Source organism: Epithele typhae (assembly GCF_022376455.1).
Source record: "Epithele typhae strain CBS 203.58 chromosome Unknown BXZ73scaffold_118, whole genome shotgun sequence".
NCBI classification, from domain to species: Eukaryota; Fungi; Basidiomycota; class Agaricomycetes; order Polyporales; family Epitheliaceae; genus Epithele; species Epithele typhae.
This window is the reverse complement of record NW_025954309.1, coordinates 17,368-36,704: the sequence shown is the minus strand read 5'-3', so window position 1 is coordinate 36,704 and position 19,337 is coordinate 17,368. Positions and strand designations below refer to the sequence as shown.

The 19,337-nt window shown below is 59.4% G+C and overlaps 5 protein-coding genes across 5 annotated transcripts; 2 read left to right on the top strand and 3 right to left on the bottom strand.

Moving 5' to 3' along the window:
• Positions 1-1,714: 1,714 nt before the first annotated feature.
• BXZ73DRAFT_107642 (uncharacterized protein) lies at positions 1,715-3,565 on the top strand (the record flags this gene model as incomplete). The annotated part of the gene is made up of 4 exons (XM_048016968.1): positions 1,715-1,862; positions 1,948-2,179; positions 2,253-3,492; positions 3,554-3,565. 4 exons carry the CDS (start codon positions 1,715-1,717, stop codon positions 3,563-3,565), a joined length of 1,632 nt encoding a protein of 543 aa, XP_047871671.1.
• Positions 3,566-4,665: 1,100 nt separating this feature from the next.
• BXZ73DRAFT_107641 (GMC oxidoreductase) lies at positions 4,666-7,030 on the bottom strand (the record flags this gene model as incomplete). The annotated part of the gene is made up of 5 exons (XM_048016967.1): positions 4,666-4,925; positions 5,106-5,721; positions 5,778-6,237; positions 6,323-6,686; positions 6,742-7,030. 5 exons carry the CDS (start codon positions 7,028-7,030, stop codon positions 4,666-4,668), a joined length of 1,989 nt encoding a protein of 662 aa, XP_047871670.1.
• A 1,154-nt stretch (positions 7,031-8,184) lies between these two features.
• Positions 8,185-10,031, bottom strand: BXZ73DRAFT_56536 (monocarboxylate permease; the record flags this gene model as incomplete). Its single annotated transcript, XM_048021487.1, has 8 exons — positions 8,185-8,414; positions 8,504-8,602; positions 8,637-8,755; positions 8,818-8,976; positions 9,027-9,341; positions 9,397-9,524; positions 9,589-9,732; positions 9,792-10,031. 8 exons carry the CDS (start codon positions 10,029-10,031, stop codon positions 8,185-8,187), a joined length of 1,434 nt encoding a protein of 477 aa, XP_047871669.1.
• A 1,619-nt stretch (positions 10,032-11,650) lies between these two features.
• BXZ73DRAFT_56555 (uncharacterized protein) lies at positions 11,651-15,045 on the top strand (the record flags this gene model as incomplete). Its single annotated transcript, XM_048021488.1, has 5 exons — positions 11,651-11,980; positions 12,224-13,323; positions 13,387-13,540; positions 13,778-14,164; positions 14,221-15,045. Coding segments are annotated over 5 exons (2,796 nt in total), but the record flags the coding sequence as incomplete, so codon positions are not given.
• A 942-nt stretch (positions 15,046-15,987) lies between these two features.
• Positions 15,988-17,231, bottom strand: BXZ73DRAFT_24322 (P-loop containing nucleoside triphosphate hydrolase protein; the record flags this gene model as incomplete). The annotated part of the gene is made up of 2 exons (XM_048017689.1): positions 15,988-16,877; positions 16,934-17,231. Coding segments are annotated over 2 exons (1,188 nt in total), but the record flags the coding sequence as incomplete, so codon positions are not given.
• Positions 17,232-19,337: the final 2,106 nt, after the last annotated feature.

The following is a 19,337-nucleotide window of genomic DNA, read 5'->3' as shown; positions in this document are numbered from 1 at the left end:
GCCGTCGAAGACCGTGACCTCTCGTCAGTTTGGCCCCATCTATACGTTCACGGACAGCCTAGTCACATGATAGCAGAATCCGGGCATGTGAGCACTACTACATGCTCCTACGCTCTCTCTCTCTCTCTCTCTCTCTCTCCCCGACAGCCGTACTTGTAACAAGCGCGGTTATCGGAATCATCGCGTCGTGTGGTGCGGGTACCATTGCCTGGAAAAGAGCCTCCCCCTCCTAAAACAACCTTCTTTCCGCGCCGCTGGGAAGCCCCGGCCGTGTGAAGGGCAACTAGGTGCGGTCAATTGCGACGCGAGACACTGCCTACATAGGCTTACATAGGGCTAAACCGCTGTAGTGACTACACGTAGTGGGAGTGCGCTCATCTCGACGCTCTCACTCGCTCAAGGGCTCTGGGCGCGCAAGATTGCGGACGCCGCGCAAAACCTTGGCTGCTGCTCCGCTGCAAAGCGACCTTTACGTATACTGCAGCTCGGATGCACTGCGGAGGGCGTTCTCCTGCCAATGATAGATTCGCCGCGGGGGCGGAGGAGGAAAGAGCCCGCGCAGGGCGAAGATCGGCACGCGAGAGCTCGTCATGGCTCGCGCGGATCTTTGACTTGTCGACTTTCGCTGAGCGTGGGCGCATCGGGGTGCCGATGGATTCGGATGCAGTAGACGCACACGACGCACACCGGTTGAGAAGAACGCAGGCTCTGGCAGATGGGTTGGTGATCATTGCAACGCGACGCGAGAGAGTGGGAGCGACGGTGGACAGCTCGAGATCGTGCGTGGGACAGAGCGGGACGGGGCCAGATCCAGACCAGGAGGGAGTTCGCGCGAGGGTACAGATAGCGAGCGTTGGTGCAAACTTGTGTGTGGCAGGTCGAGGGTGCGAGCTCGGGATAAGTAAGTGGCGGAGATATCGGCAAGCGAGTCTTTTGGCCACAGCCGGCCCCTCTCCGGTCTAGACGGACCCCGGTCTCGCGAGGCCTGGCAGCGCGGACAAGGCTCGAGAGGACGCTTACCGCGGCTCGTGGTCGATCCCACCTTCAGGGCATCCCAGAAGAGCCGTCTCGGCCACTGGGACGCTGGTGATGGTCCTGGACCGCCCGCGGTCTGGGCCAGTGCCCTGTCCGTGGCCAGTCCGTCGCGGTCCACAAAGGCGGCCTATATATCCGCCCCTCTCGGTCGTCACACCCACTCTCCTGCTGCCCTCGATGCTTGCGTGCATGTCCCCCGCTCTCGCGCCCTCGCTCAAACGCCCTCGCGGCCTCTGGAAGCAGCGCCGCGAACTCGCACCCGCCTTCATCTGGCCCAATCTCGATCAGGCAGCCTCTTCCCACGCCTTCCGCGTCTCCCTATCGCCCTCGCCCCCGCCCCCGCCCTCTTTGCTCTCCCTCCACATCCCTTCGCCCGACGAACACAAACGACAACGACGACAACGGCAACGACGACGAGTTAGACGAGTTGGACGACCGCAGCGACCGCTCTTCGGCCTCGTCCGCGTCTTGCAAGCGCCGCAGGCTCTTGGGCCACTTCTCCTTCTGCTCAGACTCGGGCTCAGAACCTAGCCCGGCCTCGTCCCTGCCTTCGCCCACGACCTCGCCCACGCTTCCCACCCGCGCCCCGCTCGACCCTCTTCCCGGCCTCGCCCTGAAGCATGTCTTGACGCCCCTGGTGTGCCCAAGCCCCAGCCCTCGCCTCAAGCGCCCCCCGTCCATGGCCCCAGAGCCCATCTCGCGCGCAACTTCCACCGCCTCAACACTCTCCTTTGCCTCGCACGCCCACTCGCATCCCCACTCTGCCGACTATGAGGACTGGGAGAACCTCAAGGAGCTCTTTGCCCGCGCCGCAGAGCGCTACGATGGTGCGTCTCCAGCCCCTGTCATGCCCCACTCGTCCCTCGCACACCCTCGATCGTCGCCCACGACGCTCACTCCCGCGCCGTTCAGCCGACGATCTACCAGAGGCCGTCGCACTTCTCCGCGCCGTCCTTCGTGAATGCCACCGCTTTCTCATCGACCACCCCGACCCGTCCGCCGTCTACACCGATCCCGGCTGCCATCTCCCCTCCCGCTCGCCAGAGACGATAACCCCCACCGAGGAGCGCTTTCGTCGTGACTGGGGCGCAGAGTCGGATCCCTTTGGTACCCGGTCCCGCCGTCGCTCGTCGACTGCCCCTCGGTCAGTCTCTCACCTCACCCTCCGCCTTCGCTGACTCATCCTCACCCTCGTTCGCTCTGCCGTACGCTCGCAGTCCGTCCGAGCTTCCAACCGCCTTCCATGCCATCTTCGGCATTGCCCTCTTTCTCATGGGCAGCCTCGTCTCTCAGGATTCGTCCATCGTCCTCGACGGCGAGCCCGACTCTCCCTCAACATACTGGCTCGCCGCCCTCGACGTCTTCGAGACCGGCGAGAACCTACCCAGCCGCGTCGGCGGCTCCTCCTTTGACACCGCCGAGGACTGGCGCATGGCCATCGTGTGGGGCCGCACCCTCGTCTCCCTCGCGGACGAAAAGGTGACGCACAACATTAAGGCCGCCAAGGCCACCGCCGCCTCCATCGCCGCCACCGGCATTCCCGACTACAGCGCCGTCCCTGCCATCGCCGGCTCCCCCTTTTCCATGTCGGAACCGCAGTGGCCTCCGTCCTCGCCCTTCCACGCGATCGCCAAGTTCCGACCCCCGGTAACGCGCCGCATGTCCCTCTACTCGGCGAGCGCGCACGACATCATGACGCTCGCTATGGACCAGTTCTCGCGCGGGATCTTCCACATGCCGCACGCCCACTACTCGCACGCCCACAACCCGTCCTTCATCCACACTCCGTTTCAGCCCGCTGCGCTCGCCTCCGCCTCGCCTTCGCAATCCACAGGCCACTTCACCAGCCCCGCCTCTCACGCCCACTCGTCCCCCTCGCCCTTGATGGGCTCATCCACGGGCTCCTCCGGCCCCGCCGACCCGCTCCTCTCCTTCTCCCGCCCCAAAGAGCTCTTCACGATCGCGTCCGAGGTGCTCGGCGTCGCCGAACGCCTCGCCACGCCCACCGAGCGCCAGTACTGGGCCGCGTGGGCGGACTCGGTGTTCAACCAGATGAAGAACGAGGCGGACATGGATGCCTGGCGCGCGCCCATTCTTTCCGCCCGCGGCCGCTGCTGGCTCGTCATGGGCTCCGCACCCGTCGAGGACATGGAGAGCGCGCTCGAGCGCGGCGACGCGCGTGTCCTGCACAGCGCCGAGGCCGAGGAGGCGCGCGAGGGTCTCGCTATGGCCGTCTCATTCTTCGAGCGCGCCCGCGGGTCGAGCCTCGGCCTGGGCCGGACCGGACCGGGCCAGGCGGCCGCAGCCGGAGGCGAAGGCGAGGAGGACGTGGGCCCGCTGCTCGCAGAGGCGCTCCTCGTGCTCGCGAACCTGACGGCGGACGAGAACAAGCGGGAGGAGCTGTACGCGCGCGCACAGACGGAGGCGGGCATCTTCGACCTCGGCCTGCACGATGGGGTGCAGACGCGATGGAGGTCGAGTGATGTGGGGATGGGGTGGTGTGTATCTTTATTTGCAGGGTTTGGGGTAGACTGTTTCCTGGCCATTGTCTCATCTGTTTCCCCGCTCGTGCACTGCTCTCCGCTTTCGTGTATCATCACTCTCTGCGTAGACACTGGCTCTACCCACGCAACTTTGTATCCTACTTACGCTATCCCTAGCTAGTTTTCCGCGCACGACGCACGTAATGGACTACTTCATTGTCATCCGGTGATGACCTCGCCGTCGAGGCTGAAAGTTGGAAAGTTCTCTCAGGTGAATCAGCCACTCTCCCACGCTCACATCACTGCAAGAGAACCTTGAGAACGCACTGCAAAGTACGTACGGTGGATGCAGTATACGCCACCTATACACTGTCTCAATTGCGAGCGAAGTGAACGATTAAGCGCCTTGAGAGGATGAGCTGTGATCACAACAAGGACAGATTTTACAGCGTCTATTATCAAAATCGTCAGTCGTGCATGTTTTGCCTCTGTGTCAACATACATCGCTTCTCGTTGTGATTCAAGTGAGATTCGTACTAAAATTCATGTGTACATGACTATTAAAAGTTTCAAGAGACTCGGTGGGGACGTGGTCAATGCACGAGTGAAAGGTCGCCAATGGTGGTTAAGTCACATGCATACCACTGCCCACCAGTGCGCGAAACCGAAGCTGGCACGGTGTGTAGCGCCCCGCTGCTAAGATTGTGCAGCGAGCCATGTCGTGTCCCACGAAGGCTAGTAATTCATGTCTGTAGGCCCGCCGCGGCCTGCCGTGGCTCGTGCCTGAGGCCTGACTCCGGCCGGTCCGGATTCAAATGAAAGACCTGCGCACGCGGCACATTCGATGTCGATGGTCTGGATGGAGTCTGGCCCTGGGACCTGCGCGCGTGCGAACGGACCACGGGAGGAAAATTACGCGACGTATCTGACGAGGGAATGGGAAAAAAAAGACGAGCGGGCCCCGCAGACTACGACATACGCGGAGGACGCAAAGCAGACGGAGCGAAGCCTGCGAGCGAGCGACAAGGGATACATCAAAGCGAGGTCAACCTATACATGTCCAAGAGAGAGCAGCGTCCGCGAGCGCGCCAGTGTCACTTCCTATGTACATCGTCGATTGAATACCCGAGCACGACCGACCGAGGGCTCACAGGAAGAGCGCGGCAACCGCGGCGGCGGCGGCGAGCAGCACGGGGCCGCTGCCCACGGCGGGCGCGGAGGCGCCACTCTTCGCGTCGTCGGTGCCGGTGCCATTGGTGTTGGTGTTGTTGGTGCTGTTCGAGCCCTTGGTAGTCGTGGTCGTGGAGTGCCCGTTGGAGACCGCGGACGACGGCCAGCCGACACCGTTGTATGTCGCGCGGATGATCTTGGCCGCTTGCTCCGCGGTCCGTACACGGGCGCTAGCAACTGGGCGCGAGCGGGAGGGTCAGCACATCTACAGATCAAGGCAAGACGAAGGAGGGACGCACATGGGCAGAGAACTCGACAGGGAAGATCGACGCGTCCGCGACACGGACGTTCGCGAGGCCGTACACCTTGAGCTCCGCGTCGACGACGCCGCCCATCGCGAGCGGCATCATCGCGCACGACCCGCCGGGGTGGTACTCGTCCCGAACGAGCCCGCAATGTATGCGTCCCAGTCCGCGTCGCTCGTGATCGCCGCCGTCGGCGCGTTCTCGGTGCCAATGGCGGAGCTCAGCGGCGCCGTCTGCGCGATCTTGCGCGCGAGCTTGAGGCCCTCGCGGAGGATGACGACGTCGGCCGGGTGCGACAGGTAGCGCGGGTCGATCGCGGGCGCGGTGAACGGGTCCGTGTTGGTGATGTAAATCCGGCCCTGGGAGAACGGGTGCTGGAGCGCGGCCTGGATCACGACCCCACCGGCGAACATCGTCGAGTAGAGAATCTCGACCTGACCGGCGGTGGAGAGGAGGAAGGAGTTTAGGGTCTGGTTGTAGATCGCGGCGTAGCCGGCCTGGACGGTCGAGTCCGAGGAAGGGACGAGCGACGTGCGCGCGGAGGCAAGCGCGTCCGACTGCGTCTGGTGGAACTCGGTCGCCGAGTCGCCGAGCAGGTCAGTGACGTTGACGTAGGCGATCGCGGAGTTGACGAACGAGCGGAACTTGGCGTCGGAGGAGAGCGAGGCGTTCGCGGTCATGAGGCCCTGGATCGTCTCCGACGTGGTTTGGAAGGAGATGTACGTCGACTGCGAGGCGGTCAGTTGGTCTATCACAGATAGAAAGGTCATCACGACACACGCACAATGTGGTCCTGGAGATGCTGGCCGACGCCCGGGAGGTCGAGGAGGACGTCAACGCCCGCGGACTGGAGAACGTCAGACGGGCCAACACCGCTGTGCATGAGCACCGCAGGGCTCCCCACGGTGCCACCAGTCAGGATGACCTCCTTGCGGACGCTGACCGTCGTCTTCGACGAGCTCGCGTCCTTGGCGAACTCGACGCCGGTCGCGGTCAGGTTCGACTTGTTCGAGGTGTCGAAGATCACCCGAGTGACCATCGCGTCCGCGAGAATGGCGAGGTTCGAGCGGACCGGCAGAGGGTCGATGTACCCTGAGCGCGAATACGACCGCGTCCAGGTCTCCGGGTTGATCGCCGACGTCGCGAGGTACGCTCCAGACCCGTCGCCGCTGTAGCCATCCGCGGAGACCTTGACACCGATGTTGCCCAGCGTCTGCGTCCAGTTGCCAACGGAGGGGATCATGCTACGGCGGGGTTGCGTCAGCATCGCACTCTCCAGACGCGCGCGGGTGACGGGAGTGGGGACGACGACAAAGCGATGGGACTCACAAACCAGGATACGAGGCGTGGATGGGCCCGCTCTTGCCGCGGGAGACGGAGCTCTCGACGATGTTCGCCGTCGCGCGCACGTCGTCCTCCGGGGGCGTGTACGTCTCGCTCTCCTGCATGACGGCCAGCATGCTCTCCCAGTTCCACTTCTCGCCGCCGTCGCCCGCGAGCTGCGCCCAGGCGTCGTACTCGGAGCGGTCGCCGCGGATGAAGAACATGCCGTTCACCGCGGACGAGCCCCCGAGGAGTTTCCCTCGCGGCCACGAGACCGCGCGGTTCTGGGCGTTCGCCTGGTTCACGGTGGACAGGCCCCAGTCATATGAGGACTTGGTGAGCCCGTTCAGGTACGCGTTGTCGGGGATATCTGCGCGAGGCTTGGCGCTGAGCAGGGGAGAGCAGGGGAGGGAAACGGTACGCACTGACTTGGTCCGCGACGGCGTCGCCGGTGTCTCCGGCTTCGAGGACGAGCACTGTCGTGTTTGAGTCCTCCGAGAGTCGCGCGGCGATGGCGAGGCCGGCGGTGCCGCCGCCGACGATCACGAAGTCGTACTCGGTTGCGATCGCGCTCGAGTCGGAGACGATGTTACGCTTCCGGAGTTCGCGGTTGGCGTGAAGGTGGCGGGCGTGGTGGTCGTGCGCGGGCGCGAAGGACGCGAGGGCGGGGACGCAAAGGGTGGCAGACAGGAGGAGAGGTGTGAAGGACCTCATGATCAAGAAAATTGAAGCCAAGAAGGGGAAGTAAGGAGGGTGGGGTGTAAGGAACGGAGGAGGCGCGAGAGGAGGCGCGTAGACGTGAGTGCAGAGTGCAGAGTGCAGAGTGTGTGGGGCGGCGAGAGAGAACAGAACCGCGTTTGGGAGCTTTACTTAAGTGAGGGAAAGGCCGGACGGGGCGGGGCAATACTGGGCCCACCACTGACCAGGTCCATACGAGATCGCCGGCTGCGCGATCGGACGGCTTCTGCAGGCGGCCCCAAGTTCCCGTGCCGCGAACAAATGCTTGGCATGGTTTCCATCAACTGGCGTTTGACGATGAACCTGACGACCAGCGCACGGCGGGATTCCTGTGGAAAGCGCATCTCAAGCTCAAGGTGGACCATCGTGGCATGCTATGCATGGTGTTTGAGGTCGTCGAGGAGATGGGCGGAGGAGTGTGGGACGAGGTGTCGGCGGCGGGGCGGTCGAGCTTCGTCGAGATCGGGCTTGGCCACACCCGTGTGGGAGGGCGTCTGAGACCTTGATGTTCCTCGGCCGGTTGAATCAGCCGAGATTCGATCGGTAGCAGTCGTCGTGGCCGACTCTTCGACAACTTCCCGAATGTCTTGGTATAACCAACGACGGAGCAGCTATAGCAGCACGCGTGGCATGCAAGAAAACATCCCGGGAGCAGCGCGGCTCAGGCGTCTTCAGCCACTTCATTGAAGCTCTAGCCTCCGGAAATTCTGTTCATCCCCGCTTGGAACAAGGCTCGCCCCTCGCCTCAAGCAGGAGGAATTATCCAGACAGGTTCTCGATCCAGTCCTGCTATGAGCAGCACCCGAGTACGTGTATCTTCACGCGCAGGTGTGAGGTAATGTCACTTTTAAATCGACCTTTTTTTGTCCCTCTTCGGTCTTCTCCGTGTCTGTTGCCCAGGCTCGCCGACTCAGAGCGGTGAAGAGGTCTTGATGACCCGGACTCCATGCACTGTGCTCAAAGAGGTCGACGACATCCGGAGCCCACTGCGTCAAGAATTATAAATCTCTGCTGCGAGATGCTGCGCAGCCCACTGCCATCCATTTCCATCTTCAACCCCGTCACACAAGTAATGGGCCCTCCACGTACGTCCCAGCGACTGCCACCGCCAACCTGTGTCGCCCCGGCGCTCACGCGCTCCCGGGTGCGTGCTGCGAGCTCTGCGCCGATCGGAGCCGCTTCCACCGCGCCCCCTCCGGGACCGACGCTGCGCCGCAGAGCGCGAGCGTGCCCCCGGCGAGGAGGACGCCCGAGAAGATGATGAGCGTGCGGAAGTGCGTCTCGTCAACCGTGGCGAGGAGCGCGCCGCCCGTGGGCGCGCCTGCGAGCGTGGAAATGGCCACGAAAATGTACACGGAGCCTGGGCGGGGACGGGGAAGGCGGGGGTGAAGGAGCGTTCGATGGATTAGCCTGGTGGATGCGCGTGCAGAGAAGGCGGGAGGAGCGTACCGAGCCGGGCGCCGTACACCTCGCGTGGGGTGATGGAGGCGATGTAGGCGGCGAGGAGGGAGACAAAGGCCCTTGGGGAATGCGAAGCGCGATGAATGACTGCGTACCATCAGGCGACGGAGCGTAAGCCTACCGGAGAAAAGTCCATACAATGCCGTGAACGCGATGATTGTGCCGGGCGTGTGGGAGGGCAACCAGAGCGCGAATACCGAGATCGTGGCAAATGCGGTGATCGGGATGAACACAGCGAGACTAGGGACGAAACGACCGGGCGAGTGAGTACGGAGCGCATCCGGCAGAGCGGACGGAAGTACCATCCGTATCGGTCCGCAAGCAGCCCCGGGAGGATCCGGGACGGGATGTTCAGTGCATTCAAAATAGACACGAGCACGTTTGAAATGTTCGGAGGGACTTGGCGGAAGTTCGCGTAGATCTGAATATAGAAGTACGGGATGAAGAGGACGTAAAACAGCCTTCGTCTGAATCAGCGGGGGATACTCAACAAACACGCGGCGATGCTCACAGGAAGCCGGCGGTGGTCGCCAGCACGTAACGCGGGTCCTTAAAGCCGCGCAGGTCGACGGCGCTGCGCCACGATATGTACCCCGGCGACAGCGGGAGACGCGACCGGACGGTGAGGCATGCGACGGAGAGGCATGTGAGGTTGATGAAACCGATGACGCGGACCGCCCATGGGAAGCCTATGCTCGGGATGAGACGTTGCAGGATGATCGGGTACAACACTCCGCTCAAAGCGCCTCCGCTGAGCGCGATGCCCATGGCGAGCGCGCGTTTGCGGCGGAACCAGTGGCTCATTACCGCCACGCATGGGTTGAACCTGTCCGTCGACCGATTAGCTCCAGGTGCGTACATCGCGATCACGCTGCACATACAAGATCGCGATGCCCAGTCCGAGGCAGATGCCCTGCGACAGGAAGACCTGGTATACTTGGTCTTTTTGTGCTAAAGATAGCATCATAACTCCAAGGACGCTTAGAAAGGAGCCTACAGGTACGAGGACCTTAGTAAGCGTCAGCGGTACTGGTCAATGCGTCTGTCTCAAACCCTAGTCGATGCTGACTCACTTTGGTGCCATAGGCGTCAAAGATTCTGCCGGTGATGGGACCGGCACCGTACAGCAAGAACACCTGCAGCGAGCCAATTAAAGATATGGTCGCTGACGCCGAGGAAGGGAGTAGAGTCGACTCGTAGTAGTCTTGGAACGTCCCCTGATGAGAGCGTTTTTAGTCGGGATGAGTTGTTGAAAGGTGGTATGCCGCGCACATACATATGAGTTGATCATGCCGGCCGACGCAAAGAGCGCGGATGTGGAACCCAGCAGAACAGTCCAAGCGCCCATACCGCCGTCTGGGACATACTCCTCCTCGAGGACCACAGGTCTGCTGGCAATCCTAACGGCGGCGGCGAAGTCCGCGGGGTCTTGAACGGCGTGCACCAGCTCACCGACCTCCGCGCCTGGGAGCTCTTTTTCATGTGAAGGCGTGTCTTGTTTCCTAGGATGAACCATTAAGGACATCTGTGAGTGGGTGATGGAGAGGAGCAGATCGCCGGAGGGGCGACAGGGAGAGGTGTCGCAGGAAGGAAGGCTTGCCGTGTGCGTCGTGGACTTGTGGAAGCTTATACGTCCTCAAGAGATAGCATGACGAATCTTCTTCGGTGCTTAGAAAGCCGCTGCAAAGTCAGTTCAGCCCGTCTGCGCGGATCCCGGAGCCAGCGGCTTGACAGTGGCTATTGCCTGCGCACGACATGCGCATCGTCCACGAATACACTGCAGAACAGAAAGACTGCACGAGAGGTGGAACGTACAACGATGTTGGCCTGAGGCGTCATGCATCAGCCCCGCGAATCATAGATTGGGCCGTTCCCGACTGTGCGCATGACTGCAGCAACGGCCCGACGAGGCATGTGAGTCGTGCCAGCACACTGCGGCCGGGGGACGACCTACGCAAGAAAAGGATGAACGTTAACTGGAAAAAAGATTTTAAGAGCACGCACCACAGAGCTCCGAGGCCACAGACATTTCAAGTAGCTGTTGAACCGAAAGGATCACCGAGCCCAACCTCCGTTGTGCGACTGCTCAAATGAGCGCCCTGTAGTCGGACCGGCGAAGTGCTTATTACATAAGCGGCTCCATACCGGCCGGGCCTGGCCAACGCGGTCGTGGGAGCGAAGAGAAAGCAAGGCGTAGGGAGAGCGCAAATTCGGTAGCCAATGGGCGGGGTCGCTGCTTGTGGTGCTACGGGATCCGACCCGCGTATTGCTTAGTCTCCCCTAGGCAGACCTTCCACATACAAAGGTCTGCTAGCGTTCGCGCCCGAAAACCCGTAGCTCTGCGGAGTTTGAAAATCCATCGTCCTGATGCGGAAGGCCCTTCTAAAACAGGCAGGCGTTACTGGATTTGGGAGGGTGCACATGATGTGCCTTGTCAGGTGTCTGTTCGAGTGCGCGCGCGCGCGCGAGAGAGCTGAGATCGGACGGCGCGCGTCCTGCAGGCCCTCCACTCGCTCCTCCACCACCGCGTCCGACGCGTTTCCTCTCCTCGCGATGTCTTCATGGCATGTGCGCTGGGATTCCACACCCAATGGCTCGTCATTCCGGCCCTACTCGCCTCCCAATGCCAGTCCGGTTCCACCCTCTTCTCCAACTACTCCGCTACACACAGTCTCCTCCCATATCGCTCTCGCCCCGGCTACTTCTCGGTACATTCAAGGCTCGGAGCCAGGGAGTGTGGTGCCTCAGTACGGCGTCGGATTTGTGCAACAGCAGTCACCGAGAACCCCAGGTACGTCTGTATTAGCTCTAGGCGGACTGGCCAGATTCCGACCAATCCGTTTCTCAGTTCGCAAACGCGCGCGCACGCGCAGCATCGCATCGCAATCCGGGCGAGAGCTAGGATCAAACAAGAAAACACGCAAGGAGAATTTACCCCCCACTCAATCGGCTACACACCCTACGGCTGTCCCAGCGTCTTCGATCTTGCCCGACTCTCGCTCTCATTTCCTGCCCACGTATCCACCTCCACCTCTCCCCCCTTCCACGACTTCCCCCCCGGATTTCAAGGCTCTGAAGGAGGGTTCGCATCAGGCGAAGATAAGTCATGTTCTTCACAGTATCTATGAGGATGCGGACTGGACTTTGGGCGAGTTCTTGTATCATACATTTCTGTCTGGGGACAATGTACATCGTGAGCAGAGCCATGCCCAGAGAGTGTCGAGATTTCTGAAGGGGCAGGATCGTGTCTACACCCCTGGTTCTATATTGGATCTATGGATGCGGCACCCTGATGGTGCACTGCGGCGTCCTGATGGTACACTGGACAAAGAGAGGACTGAATGGGCACGAGTGAAAGATACCCTTCCGGAGGATCGCAAAACGGCTGCCTCAGTTCGCGTCGCCCTCACACGTTTCTCTGCAGAGCTTGTCCGAAAGCACCTCATAGGAGAGGCTGAGCGGGCCGTCCAACCTGAAAATGGCTTGCACGCTACACGGAAGGTCCGAAGGAACGGTCCCACCGGCCAGAAGACTGCCGTTGAATGGGCCGATATCGGCGCAACCACACTCTCCTTGGCCTCCGACATCATCCAATATCATCAACTCTTGCTCTGGGATCTTCTGAGCTCCGTTGCGACGCGCGAGAAGGACTCCGAGAACCAAGATGGGCACGAGGTGGGCACGCCGCACCGAGCCGCACGCAAACAGCGCCCCGTTGAACAGGTGAGCAAACTTTATCTACGTCTCTCTCCCTCAGCATTTCTCAACAAGTTCGTGCAGGTTGTCACCAACGTCATCATCAACCTCGACTTCTCGCGATCGAGCCACGCCAACTTGGTGCCTATCTCCCGCACCCTCCACCTCTTCGCACTCAGCACTCCCTACGACGCATACCCCTACCTGTCCCGCATCGGCATGACCACGGCGTACTCTACCGGCTTACACGTCCTGAACACGTTGGCGGACACTGAATCCCATGCCGTGCGCGAGCTGGGAGCGCAAGTAGGCACCCCCATCTGCATCATAATGGACAACGTACAACACTATCTCAAGCAGCGTGACGCTTGGGTCGGGCGCGCGAACGGCATCGTCATCGGCATTGCCGCCACGTTCGTGGAGAACCCGCACATCTCGTTGTCTGCGCTTGACTTCGACGACAAGCAGACTCGCTTGGCGACCAACCTCCGCGCGTCTCTCACTGTCACGCAGCTCTTGAAGTTCATCGACCAGCCCCACCAGGAGACCGTTGGTGTCCTTTCCCTGTTGCGCACCCTCGTGGAATACATCCCGGAGCTGAACAAGTACAGCACCAACGTGACAACATGCTATCGCACCCAGGCCGCGAAGATTCCCCTCAACCCGGCCGGATACCGTGTCCATCCACTCGGCTCCAGTGCGAAGAACGAGAACATCACGACAGAGTTGAAAGATGCTTTGCTCGACTTCCTCGGTCAGGTGGGCCAAGATTACGCACACTCCAACCGCCGGCTCACCCTGTGCATTGGTGACGGGCTCACATACGAACGTATCTTGCAAGTGAAGGATTACCTGCGCTTCCATGACGACCCTTTCCAGAGCCTTGCGGTGGTTGAGCCTGTTCTCGCCCCGTGGCACACCGCTTGGGCAGACCTCAGCCGCATCTTCAGCACTCACTGGGGTAGTCTCGTGACCAAGGATCCATCCAAGCTCGGGTTCAGCGCCGCGAAGCTCCATCGACGCGCACCTTCAAACCTCAAGAAACCTGATTTCAACCAGGGCTTTGAGATCCTGGAGACGACTCACGACGCACACATTCTGGACTGCTTCCGGTGAGTCATGTCCGACCCGAAAACCAGGATGATCAGGCCAGCAAGGCTGACACCCGCATTTAGGGTTTACTACTGTACGGACAATATCTTCAAGTATTTCGCCGACCTGAAAAGCATCCCAAGCTTCGAAGACTTGAAGCGCGATGCTGAGCAGGTGTATCATATGTTCTGCACACACCTGGCTGGAGAACGAGCCGTCGAGCCTCGTGCTGATGATGTCAGTCTCGTGGCGACACTATCCAGCTCAGCCCACTCCCCCACAACGATACCCCAATCATTGTCCACAGACTCCCATTCTTCGTCTGCTGCCACCACATCTGTTCCCATACGTGGAGAAGCCCTCGATGACGCTCCCATAGCGTCCGCGCTCATCGACTCGTCCGGCACGCAGCTATTAGCGCCCACCGTGGCGCTGCGCGCTTCAGATCAGCCCGCGGATCCATCGTCTTTCGAGCCGCCTACCTCTATTGAAACAAGCCCCCCGTCATCGGCACAGTCTTCCCAAGTGGGAAAGCACTCAAAATGCGGTCCCGAAGGCTGTTTCTGTGTCCCTTTGGGTACCTCCTGGCTGCGGTGCCATCCGACAAGCCCCGCTACGACACTGCCACCTAGCACTGCGACTGGTGCTGTTGCCGATGTTCCTCAGATGACGCCAGAGTCTCCAGTGGCTGCTCAGAAGACGACCAGGGCTAGAAAGAAGGCCAAGAAGGCGTTGGTCCCCTTCCTTGGGGATCGTGTCCTCGCCGACTCCATCAACTTCCTACGCGAGGGCATAGTGCTGCGCGAGATGATATATGCCATCGCTGAAGGCGACGTGGGTCGCATATATGAGGCGATGAAGGTCTGTATCACTATCATGAATAGTTGTGAGACACACTAACCTTCAACTCGAACCAGGTTATGTTGTTCACATTCGCCGGATCTCCTGGTAGCCGATACCCCAACTATCTCCTCACCTTCATCACTGCTCTCGAGCTCGAGTCAAGCATCGATCTACGTCACAGTATCCTCGCAAGCCTCGTCGTCAACTTGAAGGGCCAGCCTGGCAAGTTCACTGCTGCCGACCTTGTTGAAGAGTACTTCAACCGCCTCCTTCAGGCAATTGCGGAGCGCAAAGGCGCTGAGTACAACACCAAGTTCATGCGTCACACTGTGTCACGAAACCTCTATCATCTCTCGCGTCTATGCAACGATATGAACGAGAGTGTCGGGCTTGCCATGCGCTCTGGTCGACACACCGCCCCACGCCGCCTTGCCGACATCCGCATTCTCACGGACGAGTTTCGGCGTCAGCAGCTTCACCTCCGGCGCCCTGGTCGCACATTCACACCTGACGACGAGAACCAGAACGTTAAGCCTAGCAACTTTCGAAGTGGTGTCATCAAACTGCGTACGAAGAAGCTGAAACAGTGGATCCACAGCTCGAACTCATCCCGAGGAGCCACCACCACCTCGACTGCACCCGTGAGCTCGGCAGTTTGCGATGATGAGTCCGACGACTCAGATGAGGATCTCCCAGCCACTGCAGAAGAGCTCATTCAGTCGCTCGACAATGGGATTCCTACGTGGGAGCTTCAAGACGGCAAGCTTGTTCATGACGAGATTAACATCGACGACGAGGCTGTGCGCATGCTGGAAGGCACCGACGACCCGACTTTGGTGGATGATGGTTTAGTTAATGTGGCAAGTAACGGGGAGGCGAGTTGTGCAGATGACATGTAAGCTACTGACGGGTACGGTAGAAAACCAGCTTGTTGCCCGGTTCTGTGATGCGCACATGCCAGCTCTGGTTAGGTTGCGACTCTCCCGACACGTTGCTTGAACCCTCGGTGGCCGTGATTGTAGCAGCCTCAGCGGCAGCCTTGGAAGCTTTGTTCTGCTCCCGAGTCTGTCGGGATTTCTCTGCTTTCTCCGCTGCCTTCTTTGCTGCAACTTGACGGAACTCCTCTTGCAGTTGTTGGACGTTAACTAGAAGCTTCTCATAGCGATTATTTGTTGGTAGCTCGTGAATTCCGGGTGCGATCTGGCGGAGAGAGTTCTCATCACAGATGTCCCAGATGTTGTCAAGGATGTTGTCAAGTGCGTCATCTGGGAAGAGCTCTTCCTCGGGAAAGAAATCTTCAAGATATTCATCTGCAGCCAATCTGAATGCTCTCCGAACAGCACGAAGCTTGGCACGACCGCTCTCCTTCATGTCTTGTGTGATGTATGGCCGTTCTGGTGTGCCCTTCTGACCCGTGCGACCTTGAGTTGTGAAAGAGACACATCTCAGTATACTGTTCGGTATTGAGTCAATATGTTGTAGGGCTCACCTGGTACCTTAGGAGGCACAGTATCTGTTTGATAGTACGAAGAACATCCACTGCAGTTGCATGGAACCACACGTTCTGCCGGTGGACTCTCACAGCACGTGCGACAAGTGCAGGCGGTGTCCTCGCTGGGGTTGTCGAATGCCTCATCGATGGCAGTGACCTTGCATGCGGCAAGCACAAGCTTGGCTACACCGAGATCCACTGTACTAGCCTGTGACGGAGCATCCGAGGGTTGCTTTGGTGTTGAAGTACCACCCCTCTTCCGTTGAGCGTCTTTAGCAGCCTGCCAGTCATGGAGTGTCTTGTCGCATAATGGGTCATCGGGAAGAGCAGCTTGACAAAGCTCAAGAGTGTTTTGTGGGAGGTAGACGATGAGCCTTGACCCCTTCTCTCGGCCATCCCGAACTCGTCCAGCCTTCTGCAAGAGGCTCTCTAGATCGTCAGGTAAAGCCCCCTCGAAGATGATGACGTCATCAACCTCGCGAACATCTATGCCGATGGATAGAGCATCAGTCGCAAGTACAACCAAGTGGCCCTGACTTGAACGGAGCCGAGCGAGTGTCGCAGTGTTATAGGACTCCCAGTTGAGACTGTGGTAGGACCGGACCCGTTCGCTTTGAGTTGCAGAGCTAGCCTGACCTGATGAGAGCTTCGAGGTGAGGTACGACTGGATTTGATGTGTGAATTTGATTGTGCGGCAGAATATAAGAATATTGCGAGGTGCGGCAAGCACCCAGTCGAGTTCCGGGAAACTGGTGGAGCTAGCTGAGGACTTCATCATCCGGAGGTCGAACTGGAGGTCATGACGCGCATTTGATCGTCGCAGAACATGGAAGTATCCCTCGTGAAGTCCGAGAGAGTTGCAGACAGAACGGAATGGAGAGGCCTCACGACGGTCCGTGACAGAGGCTCCGCGCAGAGTGGCAGTCAGCGCGATGAGCACTGGTGAGTGGTTGAACCGTGCGCGCAATGGTCCGATGTGCTGGAAGTCTTGCCGGAACGTTTTCCCCCACGTATTGAGCAGGTGTGCTTCATCGACCCCGATAGCGACTACCCGGCTTTGGTAGGACGGAACCTTGAGCAAATTCTCGAAGCCCTTTGATGTGAGCTGCTCAGGCGCAATGATGAGAGCATCGTAGTCTGATGCGGCAGACCAAAGGTTGCTGTTCTTGCTGCGCAAGCCTTCATCGAGGGTGTTCTTGTTGATTACTAACGGCCGGAGACCAACAGCGGAGAACTTGGCTGCCTTCAGAGCCAACGTGTTTGAATGGGTGCAATGTGTCTAAAACAGAATACACGTACCATATCCCCTTGCAATGCCATTGTCGGACACACTACAACCATTGCTGCCCGACGTCGGAAGTGCTCAGGGGGAGGCTGGGGACAGAGGGATGGTCGCCGCATCACAGCTTGCATAACGAGGAGATACATGGTGAGGAACCCGGTCTTCCCTGACCCTGTTGGGGTGATCGCGAGAAGGTCGGTCTTGTCGAGGGCGTGGGTGATCCCATCGAGTTGGTAGTCGTGAGGATCAAAGGGAACTCGAGCGCAGATTATCCGTCGGCACAATGCACGGCCTTCTGAGGTGCTGAATTTGAAGGAAGAGAGCGCATGTGGACGAGGGACGGTGAGAGTAGATGTCATTATGTACGCATGCTAAGGTAGCGGGGGGAAAGAGTGGATGGGAGTACGGAACTGAGGGCGCGACGACGACGAGAATGGACGAGCCGGCCAGCGCTTCTATCGCGCGTCGCGTCCTCGCGCGCGCGCGCGCGCGCGCCGCGCGTTCGAACGCGGTCGTGTATAGATCACGTGGATGCGGAGATTAAAATTTATGCTGACTAAGGGGACCTACGGTCCCAGGCCTCAAACGCATGCAGACTACGTATTGCTACTATGAAGGCGGGCCCGAGAACGCGAAAGCATCGTCAAGCAAGGTGATGAATGCAAAATGAATTCATGTGGAAGGCGCCGCAAGGAGCGCCCGTCCCTCACCTGCGCCGCGCTATCGGCATCTAATCTCGCAGATAGGCGCATGCGCAAGTCGTAGACGGCTTGTTCAATCTCTCCATATCCCTCTCGTCATTACACTCTCTTCTCAATCGATCCATTGCCTCACCTATCTATGCCGCGGTAGTTCCGAAATTGACAAAACGTTTGCTCCTGCGCCAGGATCTACTTCTATAACGAATGGAGCTCTGGGTGGCAGTACGGGGTAGAGGGCAGGCGATAGGGCCGCACGCCTGTTTCATCGTGGCCTGCGAGACCCTGGCGGAGAGGTTGCCAGGAACGGGATACATCTGGTGAGTATCTCGCGTACTCCTTGCCACACCCGCATGCACGAAGCCCGCATCGGTGTGGCTTTAGGTTTGTCGTGGAGATCCTGAAGCAAATCTTGCTATTGCGCGTCACGAACTCTCGAATGTCCTCAGAGACACCGTCGCGTAAGCTCTCAGGCTCCCCTCTGCGTTTTATGCGCGTTTATGCACCATGTGTTTCTTCGACCACATCCATCACCATGATATCAGAGGAAAGAGGGATACCTCGCTGCCTTGAGGACCTCATCGTTGGAAGAAGAGCTCCGGAATTGTCAAATTCCGTGCTTCTGTGCGCCTCGTTCGCTCACATCTCTTTCTGACTAGGATCCCGCCATCTATCGTCTACGATCAATTGGCCCCAGCAACTCTCGCGCGCTTCCATGCCATACGTGGGGGCCAGGCTCCTGCGGCGGCTCAAGTCACCTCGCTGGCTCAGCGGCTTCCCTGAAACACAATCCCAGCAGGGTATCGCCGTACGGTACGCGAAAGCGTGCCAGTACTTCTCGTGTCTAATGCTTTGGGGACACCACAAACGCCACGTGTCTTGTACGCCGAATGTCGTGGTCCGTGGATGGGCGCACACGAGAACGGTCACGACGCTGCTATGCGTTTCAAAGGGTTTTACAGAGGATTTTTAATGGGCGCGGCGGGTGGTGGCGCGCTCTGCGCATCTCGACATTATCCACAGTGTATGTCTTCGCTATTTTCTGTCACTTGATGTTTATTGAAATTTGGAGATCACGAACTTTGTTCGGCGCCCTCCAGCGCTGCCTCCTCCAGAGACGCGGGGCATGTCAGACAGTTACTGCGAGTGCATCATGCTCCTAGATGCGACTACTTACGATAGATGTGATTGCATACAGATTCCCGTCCGCCGCCGAACCCCCGCCAGAATCAGGGTTCAGACGCGGGACGCGCATCGTGACCGAATGCGTGCCTGGTAGACCGGCCAATCGCGTAAGTTTCCCTCTATTGAACCCCTTCTCAAGACTATTCTGAAGCGTAGACATGTGACAGGGGAATGCCGTCACGCACAAGTTCCGGTTCTACACGTCACATTTACATGGGTTCTGAACCTCACACTGGATAGCAGTCAAGCAAAACAATTTCGAAGTAAACTTTGTGGTAGGTCTCACCTGCTGTCGTTCGTGCTCGTACCGCGCGGAGCCGCTTCTGTGGCCCACTTCTAAAGTTCTAACACATGTTTTTAGCCTGCCGCCATATGAAGGTTATCAGCGGTGGATCACCTGCAGCACCGCCGCGGTGGAACGACGGCACCTCAGGGTGTGATGGTGTGTCGACTGCCTTCCATGCATTACCGTCATCCCCATGCGTTTGATATGTCCAATCAGTGCGCGCCTGACAACGCGCACCTTGGGTGGAC